Genomic DNA, 21,829 nt, shown 5'->3' on the forward strand with positions numbered 1-21,829 from the left:
ATAAAAACCATAGAAGATTGGAGTAAATGTTAACATTATATCGCCTGTCATTTATGTTAACCCGCCGAGTGACACGGTCATGTGAGTTGCATATAAATACGGTTAGATTTAGCTATGATGAGCTAACAAAGGATTTGTACGTTATGGACACTTGAATGGTCAATTATCTCAAGACACTGGTAATTGAAAATTAAAGTGATATGATAAAAACCATCTAGGGTCCAAATCTTAATAACCCCCCAAAAATGAAAGAAATTGGTTCAGCCGTATTAGCGTGATGAGCTAACAAAGGATTTGTACGTTCTCTTTTATATATATAGATTAAAACACGGAGGCTCCTGATTTTGAACCGCCAGTGCTAACTGCACACCTACATTCATTAGCTACCATTCATGTGATATAGTTTTTGAAACAATTGTTTTTGTAAAATGTTTATTATTTTCTGCGAGTTAATTTAATTATGTTCCCTCTTCAAAATAGCGTTAAATAATAAATAATAATTTAACAATAGAACAATCCCTTAGCAGTTAATACACTCTAGAGCAGCCTAATCATCAGATAGCTATGGACTCTCTTCCTATAACTGTTACAGTGTAAACTCTCAAACTGATATAACATCTATAACAAGAGTTACACCACAGGCGTGCGCAACGTGGGTGCCATGGGTGCCTTGGCACCCCCATTAGATAAACTTTTTTATGTAGAATTATTACAAACTGAGAAGAGATTACGTGTAAATTATTTCCCGTCTGCATGTGTGCCGTGCGTCGCCGACGCAGCGTCGGGTTCAATGACGCTATCTTTTCTTAGGGGAAAGGGGGGGGGGAGACAACATTCCACATGGTGGTACTTTAAATCTGGCACCCACATTCTCAATGTCCTGCGCACGCTAGTGAGTTACACATCATATTAAATTAGAAATAAATGTGGTTATAATAATTGCTTGTTACGTCAGAAAGAAGTTTCTTTGATTAATATCATAGGTATTAATCTATGTATTTTCGTGTACAGAAAAGAAATAAAGAATTACGCTAGGAAGCCAATTAACTCGTTAGACAAGAACCTCTGGTATTTTCGTCACTTAGAATATAAACGTCCTCAATTACTGAATTAAGAATTGCAATTAGGAATCCATCAAAGTATTTTGAATTTGTTTAAAATTGTCTCAATGCTCAACGAATTATTTTTCAAGTTTTGAATAAAAATCTAAAGGTGACCCTGCTTTTTAACTTCCTTGTGCACTCTCCTTACGAACAATTATTCGGCATATCTTACATAGTACGGCAAAGTACTTGGTATCCCCTCTAATGCATAATGTGTAGGAAGTATAGATTTGAAGTCATCCTTTGTCTGAACGAAATTCTATTCAGAAATATTTCACTAAAACGTAAATTATGACTACCACCTCAGCAGATATGTCTACAAGATTAGAAACAAAAATCAGTATTCGGTGAAAGCACTGTTTCTTTCAGAATTAATGTTCCGGAGGGGGGCACACTCACAAGGAGAAGGCAGACTTTGGTAAGTGAACTTCGGGGTCATTTTTTGCGAGTTATTAGTGCACATTTAAAGAATTGATATTGCAAACTGGGAGAGCGCAATGGCCAAAAATAATGGAGAAAAACCTCTTAAAGTTTTCTACTCGCTGCAGAAATTGTACGACACACACATTTACCAAGTGTCGCCGTGGCAAAGTGAGGAAAATCTTTGAATCATGCGTAAAGGGTTACGGATTAAATTCCTGTTCGAGTCATACGATACATCTTTTTTTTTCTTCAACCAATAAAGTAGCCATTTGTAACTATAAGTAAAATATTAATTCACTATATACTTATAATGAATAAAACAATAGAAATTTTCAAATTACTTTTAAAATATTTCAATGTTCCATTTTAACTACGGTACAAACAAAATTTAATCTATTTCGTAAATATTGTTGTTACCGCAGTCGTTGTGTAAAAAATGTTCTTGACGCTTCGTGTTTACATCTGTAGACAGTCTGCGAATTACAAGGGGAATGAGGAGGAAATCTCGGGATTTCCCCTTCATCTCTTTTGTAATTCGTACACTGTCAACAGATGTAGACACGAAGCGTCAAGAACATTTATTACACAACGACTGTCGTAACCAGTGGCGTATTTATTGGGGGCGCTTTCGGGCTTAAGCCCGCCAGAAATGTTACTTACTATATTAAAGTAAATGAAATATCTTTGAGAATTTTCACATTTCCAGGACTAAAGTTGGCAAAGCCCCCCATCCCCCGAAATAAAATCGCAAATAAGCCACTGGTCGTAACCATAATATAACTCGTGATATCAGTATATTTGAGGAATGGATTAAATTTTGTTTGCCAGTTAACATGGGACATTGAAAGATTTTACAAGTGATTTGAAAATTTATATTGTTTTATTCATTATAAACATACGATGATTTAATATTTTACTTATAGTTACAATTGCCTACTTATTGGTTGAAGAAAAAAAATGATGTGTGATTCGAACAGGAATGGAACCCGGGACACTTCACACATAAGTTATAGATTTTAGTCTGCTACACCGTCGATTGATAAGTTCGTACGTCGTACGATATATGGGGCGAGTAGAAAACTTTAAGACGGTTTTTCTCCGTTATTTTTGGCCATTGCGCTCTCCCAGTTTGTAATATTAACTCTTTAAATGTGCACTACCACCTCGCCAAAAATGGCTCCGAAGTTCACTTACCAAACTCTGCCTTCTCCTTGTCAGTATTACGGGGGTGGGGGCAGTGTCAGAGCTTGTCCGGAAGAAACACTGGGTGAAAGATAATGTGTTAAGTATGAAGCGTTTAAGATCAATCCTTCAAACACTACTGAAGGGGGAGTTCTAACTTAATTTCATACACATATCTTAAAATAAAAGATTTCGACTAAAATTGCCACTTTAGAAACTTCATTTCAGAGAATGACTATGAGAAACAATAAAGTCACTGTAAAATACATTATAAAACACATACACACTCAAGACTCTATCTACCTTCAAAATGACATTTCCAAAAGTTCAGACGCAACTAAATAGGTTTTTCAGACCTGAGAAAGTTAACCATTCTGAAGTTCATGCAAATATTTAATCTTTCTTTCGAAATAAACTCTTTCAAGTCACCTCCGATTGCGATTTCTCCTTGAAGTGAAAACTGTTCCTTCGTGATTATAAGGTTCACGTACGCCTTTTCGACGCAAAAGATGCAGTTCGGATTCTCGGTGAGAGCGCATGTGTTTCGGAACCCACATTAAGCTGTAGATCTACGTTTCATATAGCCTCAGTGCTCAAAGAGACGACAAACTCAAGATCAGCCATCAACCAAAAAACTTATTTACGTGGCCTTTTTACACTCATCAAAGAGTATTAAGCGCTTTTTTTAAATATTATATTTACAATCAAACAAATTAACTGGAGTGCTGTCTTTAAAAATATTTAATTTTAATTTCACATATATATTAGACAACTTCGCGTAAAATGATATTCGTAGATCTTCATGTTGACCAACACTATTTTTTAATCGCCAATTGATATATATTTTTTATATTATATTAATTATTTCAACCACATTTACGTATAACTTGCAGTGCATATGTAGAGTAAACAAAAAAAAAAAAAAAAAAAGCAATCCTATTATGGTCATTTTTATGCTACAAAACATTGAATGATGATTTTAAAATATTCTGCATTGAATTAGAAGAAATTTTCGATAAAATAATTTTGATACTTTCATACTTGTTTATGTAGTAATATAACGATTTATCACATCATTGTGTACAAAAGGAATTAACAAATGTAGTTACTTTTTCTAGAATATTTAAATTAATTTGTATTGCAAAATTATACAATAATAGTTAGCACTACATGATGCATAATAAATAGGAAAGTAATGTTTTATTGAAGTTGCGGGTGTGTTGGCTAAACTTTTATTAAAGTTTCATTTTCAGGTTGTGACAATCAAGTTCCTTCTTTTTATTGAAATCTTGCTAATTGTAATATTTGATAAATATAAAAGTTTGAATTACACTTTGTGCACATATTGAATAGCATTAAATTAGTAATATTGAGAAATATTTCTTGGATTAAAAGAGATTCTTGAGTTGAGTTCAACGTCCCGTTCAGCAGCGAGACCATATAAGACTTGGATCTACTGATTAACGTGAAATCCGAACCACATGAGATCCCGAAGGGAATCGAACCCGGACCTCCCACGCTGGATTAAAAGAGAGTTGTTTAACAAAATATCACTAACAAAATCTAAACATAATAATAAATAATAAAAAAAAACTAGTGTACCGCATTTGAACTGCTGATCATCACCAAACTTGAACATTTAGTGAGTGCGCACTGACTGACTGCTCCACGATTGCTAGTTTATTAAATACATCTTGATAACACATATAAACAAATTATACGAAAAGGGGTGGATGCTTCATATTTTAGTTTAGTTAAATGGTTTTCTGAACACAATTAGCACTGTCGTTTTGTCAATGTTTTGTTTAAAATTGCATCCTAAGGGGGAAATGGAATTTTAAAATTTAACCTATAAATAAAGTATCTCAAAAGTCCCTCATGTTAGATAGATGAAGTTTGATATATAAACTCCTCACTAAAATAAATGGTTCCGTGTAATCGAGTTTTCGAATATTCAGCATCTACAGGAAAAGGCATAAAGGTAATTTATATAATACTTTCTCAACATAAAAATATGAATTGAAGTTTTCTGTCTCCTCATCACAGGTAAACGCTGAACTATGTAAAACGAATTTTTGAAAATCAGAATCACTTGGCTAGAGTTGAGTTGATTTTGAGTTTAAAGTCCCTTTCAACAGCGAGGCTATATGAGACGCGACCTACTGATTAATGTGAAATCCGAACCACATGAGCTCTCTCCGGGAATCGAACCCAAGTCTCCCAGGCCAAATCATTTGGCTAGAGTCGTGATTTCACCACCTCACTGTCGCCAAAATATATATCCTAAAGCGGAAGGAGATTCAAAATACATGATAAAAATAGTGTATCCTGCGAGTCCGTCATTAGGGACTTGAATCTACTTATAAAAATTCGTCAATGAAGTAAGTGAAGACTTATTCCAGCGTTTAGGATAGCTTGGCTTCTAAAAGGAGAAAGGGCAATTTGTAGAAATTAAGTTGATGTTTTTTTGCCTAATCACCACGTACTGCTGATTTCAGGGGGTAGCACAGGAGCACATTTTCTCCTGGGACCAATGAAATTCTTACCACTCCCGTTCAAACTTCCGAAGAAACCAGTATTTTTGCAGTGTTACTTTAACCCTGTGTATTGAAATTCTCCCCCGGGAGAAATAGTTTGTACTCATCACTTTCATTACTGATATTGACTGAATCGTTTGAAATTAAACTTCGAAGGTAGTCGAATCAGTTTTCTTTTTTATCATATTGCTTTCATTAGAATCGGTATCCTAAGGGAGAAATCGGCTCCAAATTTGTGATAAAAATATAGTATCTTCCGAAACTCTTAAAATAGGCAGATTAAATTTTGTTTATAAACTCCTTTTGAAAAGTAAGATGACACTTGTCCCAATAAAGGGGTATGACCCACATGGGAAATTTTTGGCCATCCTCTGTATAGCCATGGTTTAGCCCCTTCGTGATAAAAACGAAAGTATTGTTTTACTAAAATTAATGATATGTTGATGAAGTTTTATTAAAGTTTCATTTTCGCGTTTTGAGAATGAAACTGCTACTTTTTATAAAACTCTTGGTAATTTTAACACGTTTAAAGGCAAAAAATTGAATTGTTTGCCCGTATTTAAATTACTAACCAAATACCTTTTATTAATAGAAGAGGGCTGCATAACGAAATCTCGCGAACAAAATTTTAAAAATACTGTAGGCACGGAGCTGGAACTAATGATCATCGAAAGAAAAGGGGGCACTAAATCATGCTTTAACAAACCACCCTACTACTTGTTGGAAAACACTATAGCGAATAGAGAAAACAGGCATTTCTTAAAAAAAAAAAAAAAAAAAAAAAAAAAAAAAACTCTAGGGTATGTGATTTGTACTGATGGTTAAGGAAAAATAAAGTATAAAGAGCAAGCGCTAAGTAACTATTCTACAAAGGTAAGTTAAGAGTGGACTACTTGCAGACGCATATAAGAAAACCACTAACACAAAATGCATGATCGTTTCGCATATTTTGTAGCTTATTTCTATTTATTCCTTTGTTTACGTGTAAAATGCTTAATATCATTATTAGAGCTATTCCATATGTATAGTAACTAACATTATGACAGATATATTTCGCATTTTTAACAATTTCTGAACATGAATCTTTGAACCTTATGCGCTCTGAAAGGAGATTGAAGTAGAGATCTTAAAGATAAAACATGTCTAAAATATCAAAAGTGAACTTGACTCCCTCGTGCACTGAATGTGCAAGTTTTCAGTTAAAAATCAATTCACACATAGTGTATCATGCCCATCAGGGGTATGATTTGTCCGTGTCACTGCCATGACCATTCACAAATATGCCGTTCTGTGACGTGCCACTATTTCTTTCTACATCCTTTCCCTTGGTTCGGATCAACTTCGTGTCCCTTCGTGTGCTACGAACAAAGCCGAATCGTGGTCGATACAGTATCTCGTCAAGCTATCGAGTCAGAGTGATTGAATTATTTATTTATTTACTAAACAAATTTCCGAAACAGCAAAATTACCATTATTTTTGTAAAAAAGTTTATTATTTTCATGAAGCACAGAGAATTTTCTGATTGGCTTTAGAACTATCCCTACTATTTTTTAATCGACATCTAATAGTTTACGTTCATTATTTCTGTCTATTTCCTACATATTACTTGCAGAAACTATGCAGAAAAGAAATGAAATGAAATCTTTTGAGTTTTACGTCCCACAGTTATGCCGGTTAGGCTAAAGGAGACTATGATAATGAAAAATGAGTGAAAAATGGTGGAATGAAGAAAGTGGGAGGAAACGGGAGAACCCCGAGAAAACCCACGCACACGGTGTTTGTCCACCACAAAGTTCACTTGGCGGGGGTAAACTATGCGGAGTAAATGTTTTATTTAATTACTGTTTTATGAAAGTTATTCATATGTTAATTAAAATTCCACTATTTGTAAGTTTCTCATTTCGGTTATGAAAATGATTATAAATGAAGCTTCCGCTTTTTATAAAATTCTTGTCAATTTTAATGTTTTTAAAGACATAATTCTAAATTATTTGGAAATATTCAAATAAACTAGAACGAAGAGCATAATACTACTAAGGAACATTATTAGAACAAAACATTGTTCCTTAAGGAATTCACAGAATCAAGCTTTTCTAAAAAAAAAAAAAAAAAAAAAAGTTACTATAGGGTATGGGATTCGAAGTGATGATCGTGGAAAAATAAAGAACGTAAAGAGCAAGCTTTAACCGACTACTCTACAAAGGCACAGTAAGGAGTGCACTTTGGCAGACGCATATAACGAAACCACTAACACAAAATGCCTGATCGCTTCGCACATTTTGTAGCTTATTTCTATTTAGTCCTTTGTTTAAATCTAAAATGCTTAATAGCGATGATTGTTAGAGCTGTGCCACATGTATAATAGCTAACCTTATGATAGATTTACGTTGTATTTCTAACAAAGCAAAAATTCCCTCCCTCTTTGTAAATTTCGCTGCCCGTTTGCCACGTTTACGAAAATGGAACTTAGAATTTTTCGATGAAAGTTTCGGAGATTTCTTTTTTTAATTATAACTTGCTTATTTCTTAATTTTTTATTGAAATATTTTTTGGAAATATGTGTTTTGTTTTTCTGATTATTTCCAAGAAGAAATGTGACATTTTCTATCACAAGAAAGAGAGTTATTTCTATTTATGTAATTTCTAAAGACATGCGACAACAATTTTGGACATAAGTGTACGTATTCCAAGAAAGTGAAAACTGTACATGCAACCAACATGCTTCGGGAAGCTGCAAAAGTATTTCTTTAAATGTCGCAGCATATGCTTCTAGTATTTACCGGTACTATCTTTCTAAGAGTAATAACATACATTTAATAGGACTGTGGAATTAAAAATATAAGTTGTTCATTAATCCCCGGTTTCAATGTAACTTTTGCAAAACAAGCCTCATTTTTCATTACTATTCGATTAATATTATTTTTTCTGTTTATTTGTTTTGCAAATTTGTTATTAAATAGGCCCCTAATCTGATCACACAATTTTCCAGATAGAATTTTAAAATGTTCTTGAACAAGGAATCAAATCTCTTCTTACACCTTCGTTGTTTAAGAGTAAAAAGGGGTAGTATCTACTTTATCTACTTACTTTGCTCTTGCCAATTTACTTTAAAAAAGTATATATGAAACACGATATACGGTATTTTAACTGGAAAAGAGAGTATCCTAATAGTTATACAACCTTTCGTCAAACAAAATGTTAGAAGAAATCAGGAAAACTAACATTCATATACAAATATTGAGATCATGTGTTGCTCCCCCCCCCCACACTTTTAACGTCCAACCGCCGCCACTGGTTATGTGATTCAATATTTTCAATCTCTCTCATCCGCAGCATCTCTAAGAAACTAGAGGGAATAACAAAAAGCATATATTTTTTCTGGCGTGTTGGGATATTAAATCCTACTTCCTATTTCACCAGCTATTTGTAGCACAGATTTTAAACTACATTTGAGGTACATATAGGGTATAGAGTAGAAATGGCAGAAATTGTAATGCATATAAAGAAGATATCCACAGCTATACTTGAAATCTACTATAAGCCCAAACACACACACACACACACACACACAGATATATATATATATATATATATATATATATATATATATATATATATATATATATATATATATATATATATATATATATATATATAGTATTTCAGTGGAAGCGTTGTGATCGAAATACAGATGACACTCTACTTACGGAGGAATTAATATCGAAATATCCTACCCTCATATAGTACATGTTCCAAATGCTTTAATGAAATTGATATGATTGAAAACCCAACTTGAAATGAGTACTAACAGCCTTCCAAAAATCGTTTCAACGGGTAAGATGTCTTCTTCAGGCCTGAAAATTATGTATTCGATACAAATATTTCATTTTTGATATTTTATTTTTCACCGTGTCCCCACACTTTCTTCCGATCGAACTGAACTTGTACTTAAAAGCAGCACTGGAGGCGCCAGTATTTATTTCAGGGACACCGAAAATTATGGATTGCACACTAATATCAGTAGCCTGGCATTATTTCAACATGTCACTCTTTCCAACTCCCACCTCTTGAGATGTCTTACTCCCGCAGTTTTTTTTTTTTTGGTTAGATTGAATGTCATATGTTTACCAAGTTTGATTGATAATACTTCAGATGGAGTTACGCTGGAATATACATTATACACTAGTTTAGCGAGTACGAATACTATGGATTCGACACTAATTTCTGTCATTTGAAAATTTGTTTTTCACCTTTTCTCATCTTCTTTCCGACAGGAGTTGAATTTGGCCTTTAATGCTACCGGAAGTGTGGTTGTTAATCTCAGCGACATCGAAAACTATGGATTCAACAATAATATTGATCATTTTCTATTATCTTTACATGTCAATTCTTTTTCAGGACCGCGGTGGCTCAGTGGTAGAGGGTTCCCTCTGGTGCGTGGGGTCCCTCGTTCGATTTCCGCTCACGCCAATTGAACTTTGTAGTGAACAAACACCGAGGTGTGTGGGTTTTCTAGAGACTCTCCTATTTTCTTCGCTCCACTATTTCACTCATTTCTCATCATCACCGTCTCTTTTAGCTTAATAACCCTTAACGAGTTTTCGTAACCATTTGGTTACACATTTTTTGATTTTGATTATTGGGTTGAAGAGTGTTATATTTCAGTATTGCTCGTTGTAGTTATTTGTCTACATACTTTCTGCGATGGGAGAGCAGCTATTGCCCCCTTGTGACAACTCTGGTGAATTTTATGCGGGAAGTAGTGTGTGGATATGTTGTTGTTTTGCAAGCAGTGATGGAAGCAGACAGGAAATATTAAATACTGAGAGTAAAGAGTTTATGTTTTTATTTTTCTCGATATGTTCTTGTTTGTAAGTCATTGCCCAACAATGTGCAAGTATGAAAACGGCATAATGTCAAAAATTGATTACTATTTACCATAAAAATATACTACGTAACCATTCGGTTACATTGTTCAGTAACGGATCAAACGAATACTTTGTACAGGCAAAAACAGAAAATATTGGACTTGCTTATATTGATGTATCTTTTGATATTTTTATAGAAAATCTAACGTGAAAAATAAACATAGTACTCTGTTTATTAGTCAAATTTTAAATTCCATACAGAGGCTCAGTATGGGATATATATATGTAAATGTATATGTGTGTATAAATAAGTTTTACTGTGAAATCTCATGTCAGATCCAAAGGAGAAATATTGTGATAGGCTATTTACATTTTTGCAGGTGATTGTGTTTCGTCAAAAATGGATGAAGAACTTACCTCCGTTGATATATCCTATGGAAGAAAACTAAGAATAAGGCCAACAGTAGTGATCTCTTTCTCTTCTAATCTAACGGGTTTCGGAACCTCGGATTCAGAACCTGATTTACTTTCAGTGATTCAGATCCAGATTATATACCTGAGATATAGTGCAGAGAGAGGCATCAGTCAGTTAAGACTCCTGTAGCACAGGAACATCTTGCCATTTACATTTGGTTCATGGTATATGTTTTTTGGGTGGGTAATGGACCATATTTTTTGACATGGTTGCCCTGGCGGCCATCTTGGAAGCCGTAATCTTGGATCCAACTTTGGATTTTTTAAATGGAAGGGGACATGTGGGGTATGATTTGACACGACCTCAATTTCAGGGACACAGTGATACAGACTATTTCACCTACCGTTATTGGTTCAGAAGTTATTTTGCCACAAAGTGTAAAAATTTGGCATTACGGCATTATTTGCTCTATGTGCTATCCTTGAGTAAGACAAACTGCAAAGCGCCTCTGCCAATCCGCATGGATTCGCAACAGCATGTCAACGGTTTCACAACATTGCAAAATTATCTGCATCAGATGGTGAACATCATGCATAGGTTCTTGATAAATAAGGTTCCTCAGATGATAGCAGAGGAAGAGGTTTAGTGGCGTAAAATCTGGCCCACTCTATCCGTCTCCGTCGCCCATTCCAATGTCCCGGAAATGGTCTATCGAGCCATTGGCGTGAACATAAGGCATAGTGAGTTGGAGCTCCGTCTTGCTGAAAAATTATGGAAAATCACCGTCCTCATTCAAGAGAGAGGAGTCTGAGTTTTTAGTCGTGTAAATTGATAACGTTTTACAAGTGTGAAATTAATGCAATATTTGAAGGATGTAATGAAAATCTCAACTCTACCAACAATGAGACAAAATCGTTTAGGAGGCAGAAGATAATATATTTTTCTTATCTTCTGAGGCAAACACATGAGAAGTGTAGATAAGTCAAACATGTTCATAGAACTCTGCCGTACACCAATGGAATCAAAACGATGGTGTCTTAGAATTTTTGGGTACATGCTAGATTTAGTTGTTGTAAACAGCTGGTTATCTTACAAAAGAGAGTGTAACGTACTTGGGAAGTCATCCAGACATCTTAAAGTGTTTCAGGCTGATACTGCATCTGCACTAGTATCATGCAGAAAGTCTAAACGAGGGAGACTATCTTTAGAAAGCTTGGGCGAACCTCAAGTGCAAATATGTCGACCTGTTGCTACGTGACCATGTGAAGATACAAGGAAAGATTTTGTTGCTCACTGGCCAGCCTACACATCTAAGGGAAGATGTCGTTTTTGTAAGTCGGGAGTAACAAGCTCACTAAAGAATTCCTTTATGCAGTTTCATATGAAAGTATATGTATCACGATAAGGAATGTTTTTGTCACTTGGTAATTGATATCCTTTCTAGACCCCTAAGTCACTGTTACACTACGTTCATATATTTAAATTAAAAATATAAAAAAAATGAAATAAAAATTAAGAATATTCTATAAAACTACGCATATATTTGAATATCATATTTATTCAATCTGTATTTTCAGCGAAATGTAAATATTATTTTTTTATGTGGACTCATAGATAGTACCTTACATTTTCTTATGAATTAATATTCGAGATTCAGATATTAAGTTCTATAAAGTAAACAACTGTTAACATGTTTAATTTATTTCTCCTTTCTTACGATACTACTTTTCTTTATATGACTACAAGTACTCAAAAATCACTTTGCGGAAAACTGTGCAATGTAACCATTTGGACACAACTCAGTTCTCGAAAACTATTGGCGGGAAAATTTAGAAAACTACTTTCAAATGATATACAAACCAAATAGATGACATACTGCAAATATCATAATTTTTTGATAATTTTTAAAGGTAGTGAACTGTTAAGGGTTAAATGGCATAAACGTGTGACGTAAAACTCATAAATTTCATTTCATTTTCAATCTTTTTTCAGTGCCATAGGGATGGCCAATGTAGATTGAACGGAGAATTATATGATAGAGGAGTGTCACCAATCAACTTATTAATCCAGAAAACAATGGATTCGAGACTAATATCGGTCGTTTGTGATTATTTCTTCTTATCACTATTCTCTTTCCTCCAAGGGTACTAATGGGGGCTGAACTTTTATTTAAATGGCATTGGGAGTAGTGCTATTCATATCAGCGACCCCGAAAGCTATGTACTTTACACTAATATCGGTATTTTCGATAATTTTATATGTTATCTCCATTCCACTCTTATCTAGGTAGTTATCGGGGTCTTATCCCACTGTGGGCTGAACTTGAACTTAAAGGGCATCAAGAAAACCACGAATCAACTTAGGGACCACGAAAACCATGGATTCGACACTAATATCAGTCATTTTCAATTATTTTTACATGCTACCACTCCCACTTACAAGTGCTAACGGAAGCTGATTTTTATTGAAACGGTATCAGAATATCACTGTTCATCTCCGAAACCCCGAAAACTACACTAATACGGTAGTTTTCAATCATTTTTATGTCACTTGTTCTATTCCACGCTAGGTGTTCTTACCCCTCACTGATTGCTGAATTTGGACAGGCACTGTCACCAATCAGTTCATGAACCCCGTAAACTATCTATTCGACACTAATATTAGTCATTTTCGGTCTCTCCTCCCACTACTTCCTGGTCACACACACACACACACACACACACTTCAAAACAACAACACCGATAACGTTTGGGAGGTGATTCCTGACACTAAGATAAGACAAAATTGTATAGACCAACCTGGGTACACAAATGCTTCTTTTCGGAGTTATAGGCTGCCGAAAACATGAAAAATTTAAGTTTGAAAGTCCATAGTTCCTAAACTGTGGTGTCTACTGTAGTCGGTTCAAGACTATAATTAGGAACTAATATGTGTGCTCTCCAAAAATACATGTTTCACAAAGTACTCACGCAACAATTTTTATGAAGGCAGTTTGGCTACGGACGTATAATATGAAGTACTCACCAACTACCTGTATTAAAACTGTTGCCGAAGTACAGCAGGATTCTGAAACATGGATATTTGGATAGGGCACGTACTAGTTCCTAAATAAAGTCTTGACCTGACTACAGTAGGTCCCATAGTATTGGAGCTATGGACCTTTAAACTTAATTTGTTCATGTTTTCGGCAGCCTATAACTCCGAAAGGAAGCATTTGTGAACCCAGGTTCGTCTACACTTTTCATCTTATCTTAAAGTCAGGAATCACCTCCCAAACGTTGTCGGTGTTGTTTTGAAACACCTTATATTATGTTCGATATATGTGAACGAATTTTTGAATTCTTTTTCTTTTTTTGCAATAGGTAACTAGAGCGATTATCCTGAACGAGTTCGTTAGTCGACTCAATCCGTTAATATCTTAACGGATAACAGTGAATTTAACGATCTCCATGCTCTTAAGTTTCGCATGATCCTCTTTACTGTCTTCAGTAACGATTACTTGTGTATTCAGTTAAAATTTTCTGAAATACCAACTTCTGCGCCGTTGTGTATGTATTTGTTTCCAAGGAGGGGAGGAAAGTTTTGCTGGTATCCTATTCCAGAAAAGTTGTTTATATTGCCAGTATCGTTTCTTCGACAGTAAACTTCAAATAGTCGTTAGCTCACATGTATCATCACCAGAACGTTAAAACTCAACTAACGTTCTTACTAGTCGGTGAAATAGTAAGAATTAACCTCTTATTTGTTACTGCCCTGTCCCCAGAAGAAAATCTTATTTTTCAACTGTTGTTGACATCGCTGACCTATCTAAAGTACAAAATACTTTTGTTCTCTAATTCCAGGTGGAAAGGAAACACGCCCTCAGGAGTTTTAAGAATTGAAACCGTTATTTTCTCTGGATTTGAGTTAGAATCTGTTAGTCCTGTTCTCGACCAAGGAGGAGAAACAATGGATTTGCATTATGGATCAAGGATGGAAAAAGTGTGGTTTGTTTTAAGTAACGTAAGTACAAAATAGTCTGTTTGCATTTTATAGTAACTTCAGCCTATTTGTGTATTATACTGTGCAAATATGATGGGCTGGCTACACAACAATTATGCATGAGAACGGAGCTATGTATTAACAATAATAAATCTCTTATATTTGTAACGAATACACCTTCCAGAGTTACATCAATATCCTCCATTTTGAAAGTTTTGGTGGAATGTTTGGCACAGTATAAGCCGCAAAGAATTCCTTAGAGACTTTTTTCCTTCCAGATTTTGTGTATATATACCACACTCGTCTTTAAAGAAAATATTAGCTATGTGGTTATGCCCCATGTTCGTCCTTAATGGGTTCCTTTAGAGACGATGGTTCTCAATCTGCCTTCAGAATTGTAAAACTTTACACCCTATAAGCAATCCAATCCTACGATTGGAACTTATTTGATAAATTAGATGCAAATGAGACTTACAAACTACACCTTATCCTGATTTACCATTCCTCAAGGGAAGATAGAATATATGATTATATGCTATACACCCGGTTCCAGAGGGTTAATTAATCCACACTTAAATCCATTTACACAACATTGGCCACATTACACATCTACTAGTGATATTTTTCATAATTTTTCCAGTACGAAAACTTTCTATGGTTAGTTTTAATTGTTGTTACTCACATTACACACCGATTGATAATTTCCAAGACTCTTTCCCAGTATGAAAAGCTTCCATCGTCAGTTTTTATTGTTGTTACCCACATTCTACATCCATTGATGATAATTTCCAAGATCCTTTCTCAGTATGGAAACCTTCCATGATGAGTTTTCATTGTTGTTACCCGCATTATACATCGATTAATGATAATTTCCAAGACACTTTCCCAGTATGGAAATCTTTCATGGTGAGCTTTTTATTGTTGTTGCCCATATTACACATAAATTAATAGTAATTTCCTAGACTCTTTCTCAGTGTGGAAACCTTCCATGGTGATTTTTATTGTTTTTGTCCACATTATACAATTATTTCCAAGATTATTTCCTAGTATGGAAACCTTCCATGGTTATTTTTATCGTTGTTGTACACATTACACATAGATTAATAACAATTTACAAAACTTTTTCCCAACATGGAAACCTTGCATGGTGATTTTTATTGTTATTGCCCACATTACACATAGATTAATGACAATTTCCAAAACTCTTTCTCAGTATGGAAACCTTCCATGGTGAGTTTTTTTATTGTTCTTGCACACATTACACATAGATTAATAATAATTTTCAAGACTCTTTCCCAGTATGGAAACCTTCCATTGTGATTTTTATTGTTGCTGCCCGCATTACACATAGATCAATAGTTATTTCCAAGACTCTTTCCGAGTATGGAAACCTTCCATGGTTTATTTTTTATTATTGTTGTCCATATAGATTAATAATAATTTCCAAAACTCTTTCCCAGTATGGAAACCTTCCGTAGTGATTTTTATTGTTGTTGTCCACATTACACATCGATAAATGATAAATTTCCAAAATTTTTTTCCCAGTATGGAGATCTTGCATTATGAATTTTTATTATTGTTCCTGCTCGTACATTCCAACATTTTTTTAAAATATTTTCTATTTACAAAATACCAAGTTACTAAAACGTTCTACTCACTCTTATTGGAAGAATCACTTAAATGTATAGTGAGTATGTGCAGAGGAAACGTATTCAAGGTCAACGCTATAAGGCAAGAGCTATTTTACGAGCTCCAAAAGAAGATGAGAGCTCGCCACATCCACAAGGCGAATAACATTCTATGTTTATTAGACAATTGATGTCTTCTTGTAACTGCTTGCTAGGGAAGTTATCAAAGCTTGATGGTAAATTTTGAAAAGCATCTAATTACTACGAAGGCTTATGTAAGTTGCACGTAGTTCACAAAATTTTATTATTTGTAACATTATTTCTTTTCAAGATGTTTCATTTTTCAGAAAAATATAGTCTCACGAATCTAACACCATAAAAGAGGCCCAAATATTACTAGTGTACAACTAAGACAGAGAATCAGTTATTTCTTTTTCTTAATACTAGATCATTTCATTGCGAGATGTCAAAAATATTTAATGGTCTATTGTATTGTTCTTTAAAATTCAAAATGGTGGTTGAATGCTTTGGGAAGAACTTTAACCGTGTCTATCAAGAATGTTTTCAACAGGCAGTTTGCAAATGAAAGAAATTGTTAGGAAATTGTTGGGCTAAGTATTGTGGCAAAAACGTAATATCGAAAACATAGGAGGGAGCTATGCTCACAATGACTACCAAATTGGTTTCGAATATTTTTATTTGATAATTAGAAGACAATCCTCCAAAATTTAACATTAGTAAATTAAATGTCGTACTATAAATGACACGAGCCGTTTGATCTGGGTTATTTTTCCGATGCATATGCTCTGTTATTGAGTTATACAAGGCAGTTTGGACAAGGGCGTCGCTTGTACGACCGACAATATTCAAAGAATATTGTTTTGTATCTGAACTCTCTTCCTTTACATGCTTATGATGCACAATGCCACGATAATCGAGGACAAAGAAGGTAGGATACCTTTCAGACAGGCCTTATATATATTGTGAAACATTTTATCCGAATGTGCCACGAGGCAGTGTATGAAGTCATTCATTTCTGTCAATTACTTAAGAGCAATTAAACTTGTCATCGGACTAGTTTTGAAAGCAGAATTAATATTAAAGGAGCATGGTAGCTCAATATTTATTTCTGTAATACTACCAGTATTAGCGGAGCATAATGCTATTCACCTCTGATAACAAGGGTCTAGTTTTATCGCAGATCATCTGACAAGGAATGCTTCCTACTTGTAAAACAGGTGTAACAGATCTAATGAAGGAATTTATTAGATCCCTTGAAGGTTTGACGTATTTCAAATTCGTAGCTGATTATGGTCATAAATAACGAAGTTAAGTTTCAATAAGTATTTGAGAATTCTGAATTTAAACTGCTATAAAATCTATGTATAAATAATTTTTTTAAGCTTTCAAGTACTCAATGGAAGATTTTAGTAATGCTGCACATACTTTGCAGATTATTCAGAAATGCTGTCGCCAAGGAAAATAGTAATACCAACGAGGTGATAACGCTTCTGTATGCCCTATATAGTTTGTGACATGTTATAAAAAATATATTGATTGCTTGCGATATTTCAATATGTTTTGATGTATTTAAACATTTTATAAATGCCTAAATTTACACTCATCAAACTTTTATTGCGCCATAACATCACTATTTATGGAAATCAACAGCTAAACCTTTGGAACATGGTAAACGTTCAAGAGGGTTATTAAACCTATTTTTCAGATTTCCTAAACCTGTCTTACAGTTGGAAAGCATTCCTTGCGAGTTCATGAAAAAATGAAATCTTTAACACTCTTTAGGTTAAAGGAAACAGATGATCCGTGAAGGTCATTATGAAATAATTGGTGGAATGGGAATGTAGGTTAAGTCCCAGAGAACCCCACGGATGCGATTTTGTCCACCAAAAACACATACGATTTGAGATTGAAACAGGAGCCCTTCGGACCAGATGTGAGTGCCCCGTATGAATTTATAGTAGACAACATGGGTTTGCTTTAGATTCTCCCTTATATTTAGCCTACAGTAAAACTAAAGTTTTGATTCCAATACAAAATATTATTGAAAATATCTAGTACCTGGCAATTTGTGTGTCAATATACTTACAAAAAACGATTAGTCGTATTTTAAGTTATATCTACTGTACTTTGTTACTTCTCAGGTAACTTCCTCCTGCCCGCTGTGTATTCGATTCACAATAAGAAGTCGTTTCATCGTTCAATCTTTGCGACCTGCTTTCGCTCGAGTGTATCCAGCTGACAGAGCAGATTTAGCAGCCGAGCGATTTTTCCACACTCATCGAAAGAGTCCTCTCTTAAATGACGTTACGGATGATGATCTTATCACATGGTTCGGAAAATCTGATAAAGGTAAGGTGATCGGTTTTCTTTTCTCTCTTAGCTATAACTAGAATAGAGTCTAATAAGAAAAAAAATCATAGCCATTTCACTCACCATATTCATCAATCTTTCTTCCTGCTCGTCTCTTTTATGAGGTCTTTCTTGATTTTTCTTATTCATTTAACACTGACAGAAGATGCTTGATATAACGTTAGCAATTTCAGAGGTATACGTTTGATTAACTGAAATACTAAAGAATTTTTATTACACTGACTATATTGATGCGTCTGACATTTTCAACATATAGATGTCGCCGGTTGTATAATTTTGAAAAAAAGAAACGCTCACATTATGGTATTAGCCTATCAAAAAGTAAATGCTTCAAGAAAGTTGAAGATAGATGTTAGTTTGAGAACTATGTACATTGCACGAGACATACCCTTTGCTATTTTGCCAGCGTCTACATTATGTTGTTCCAAATTTTACCGTATGACTAAGGCTTTCAGAATATTAGAGCAGACCATGCTAACTTAGGATTTTGAAAAGATCTAGATAATAAAAGACGAATTACTATTAAAAGTTCGAAAACTATTCTTATACTTTAATATTAGCACAATACCCGTTCTTCGCACGGGGAGAATACGTTTCATTTTGAACAGAAAGGGCAGAATTTGGATTTAACCGCATCGGAAGTGTTACTGTTCGTTTCAGCGACCCCGAAAACTATTGATTCGACTCTAATAACAGCCATTTTCGATTATTTTTACATATCTCCCCCTCCCCCTCCCAAGTTGTCGATCTGAATTTGGATTTGAACGGCATCGGAAATGTCACTGTTAATCTCAGTGACACCGAAAACTATGGATTCGACACTAATATCGGTAATTTTTCGATCATTTCTAAATATCTCCTCCTCTTCCCCTCTCCTAAGTTGCACCGTCAAAGTGAAATTATAAGAAACATCTCCTCCTCCCCCGACCCTAATTTGTACCGTCAAGTTGAAATGATAAAAACCGTCTCAAGTTCGAACCTCATCTATGTGGCAAATTTGATCGAGATTGGCCGCGTGGTTCAAGTTATTTATTTTTGAAGCGAGAGAGAGAGAGAGAGAGAGAGAGATGGTTCTATTAATTTTTATCTCTCTCTCTCTCTCTTTACCCCTCCTCTACTTTTACCGTCACAGTGAAATCATAAAAATCATTCCAGGCCCAAACTTCATCTATGTTGATCAGTGGCGTATTTACGATTTTGTTTCGGAGGGGGCTTTGCTAACTTTTGGGGGGACGAGCTTTGCCTGAAAATGTGAAAATTCTGCAAAATATTTCATATACTTTACTATAGTAAGTAAGATTTGGGGGGGCCTTAAGCCCGGAATCCCCCCCCCCGAAATACGCCATTGATGTTGACAATTTGATCGAGGTAGGCAGGTGGTTCAAAAGGTATGAAGTCACAAGCATAGTCACTTTCATTTTTATGTATAGACCCTATAGATTAGCCATTTTTAAACAGTATTGTTGTGAAATACATTATCCATGATCATTTATGCCGCATACATACAACGTCCTTCACCTGCTGTCACAATCATAGTATGTTGTATGATACGTACCTATATAGAGGATTAAACTCAGGACTCAAAAATGAAAGACGAAGCTGTGAATTTTTAGTTAAAAAAATCTTTTGCTGAAGAGCAGTGGATTAACCCATTACCTGTCAAAATTACTCAGAGTAGATTTTAGTTTAGTTGACTTATTAACGATGAGTACGATGATACTACACTGAAACAATTTTTCAGTATTTTTGACGGTTTAGATTCTTTAGAAACCACCGTCCCATTTTTGGGACTGTGGCACATCCCGTTAGTTATGTCACTATCTGCATATTATATATTGTACCAGTTACAATCACACTATTCCAGTGTTTCAAAAATTGAACGTTCCAAAGGGTGTTCAATAAAGAACACAACTTTTAAAATGCCCGCCATTTCTGTTCTAGTAAGTTGGCAGCACTGAACGTTACACGATTTTCATCTGTTGTTTGTTATGGGTAGTGTCACGGAGCGCCTAAATAGAGAGCTTCACAACGGAACAGTGTTTCCGTAGTGAAACTTATTAGGAGTGTGGTGAGCACTCCATTCCTACTCGTCCAGAACTTCATTCATTGCTCAAATGGTTCACAGTAAATATTAAGCATCTCAGGACTAGTTTTTCTCCGCCAAAACATATCATGCCAAAAGTTATCAAATTTTAAAAACCTGTAAGTTCTCTTAGTTCAAATAAAAGTAAAACTAAAGTGGCATATGGTACATTATAAAAAGAAACCCTTAACTCACGAGCATATTAAATGTTGACGAATATTCAGAGATACCTTAATATAACCAGGGGTGCCCACAAGGGGGGAGCTATGACGCAAACTGCATCATTGAATTATTTGGGAGGGTTAAAAATCTATATAAACATGTTTGAGGGGGTGTAAAAATTAATCGAAAAGTTTTTTTTTTCATGGAAGAACACCTATGGATAGACAATTGGGGGGGTGCGTCATGGACATAAGGGGGGGCACCACTGATATAACGTACCCTTTCTTTATTGTTCCTACTGCTTGCTTTACATTTCATAAATATTTGAGGAGCGTTTTTTTTCAAAACTCGATAGAGCACAAAATATCTTTCTTAGAACAATTGCAATTTTGTTCTTATTGTACATAACCTCTATCGAGTTCTCACAAAACGTTCATGATTTAGCATTCTATACACATGGTACATTTCGATATTTGTCAATTCTGATTTCACAGCTAGATTGATAGCATAAAAAGTATACCAGAAAAAGACATACTTCAGTTTTTCAAAATTTACTGTATCGAATTTTGAAAAAAAAAAACGGTCCCCATTTTTTTTTTTTTTTTTTTTTTAGCTACTGATATTACTCAATTGCACACATTATTTTATACTGGTTTCTTAAAGTCTAGTAATTAAATCCCCCCGTCTCATCGTCAATTGATATCTTATTTTAAACTGGTACTCCATTATATTTTCTAATTAATATTATTTTATAAATGCGGTATATGTATAGGGCCTACAGACAGGGGCGTACGCAGGGGGTGGGTCCTGGGGGGTCCGGACCCGCCGAAATCCGGACTTTTTTTTGTAAATGTAATCTACTTTTAGGAGCAATTTTAGAAATTTTCATATAATTTAGCCTCAAATTGTATTTGGACCCCCCGAAACGCTTTAGATCCCTCCCGAAATAAATTCCTGCATACGTCCCTGCTTACAGATGCATGTATGTGTTTAGTGGATGAGCCCAGACTTACATAATCAAAACTACTTAACATTCGTACTAATTTAAAAAAAAA

At 34.7% G+C, this 21,829-nt stretch overlaps 1 protein-coding gene across 1 annotated transcript in view; it reads left to right on the plus strand.

Moving 5' to 3' along the window:
- Nucleotides 1-21,829, plus strand: part of LOC145678735 (C3 and PZP-like alpha-2-macroglobulin domain-containing protein 8) — a 1,617,316-nt gene that overhangs the window by 1,584,272 nt on the left and 11,215 nt on the right. Inside the window, exons 25-26 of the mRNA XM_081749186.1 lie at nt 14,372-14,531; nt 18,301-18,508. Of these exons, the coding sequence (XP_081605312.1) occupies nt 14,372-14,531; nt 18,301-18,508 (368 nt within the window). The remainder of the gene's footprint in view (nt 1-14,371; nt 14,532-18,300; nt 18,509-21,829) is intronic.

The sequence above is a fragment of the Thermobia domestica genome, chromosome 2, assembly GCF_964235325.1.
Source record: "Thermobia domestica chromosome 2, izTheDome1.hap1.1, whole genome shotgun sequence".
Lineage (NCBI taxonomy): Eukaryota > Metazoa > Arthropoda > Insecta > Zygentoma > Lepismatidae > Thermobia > Thermobia domestica.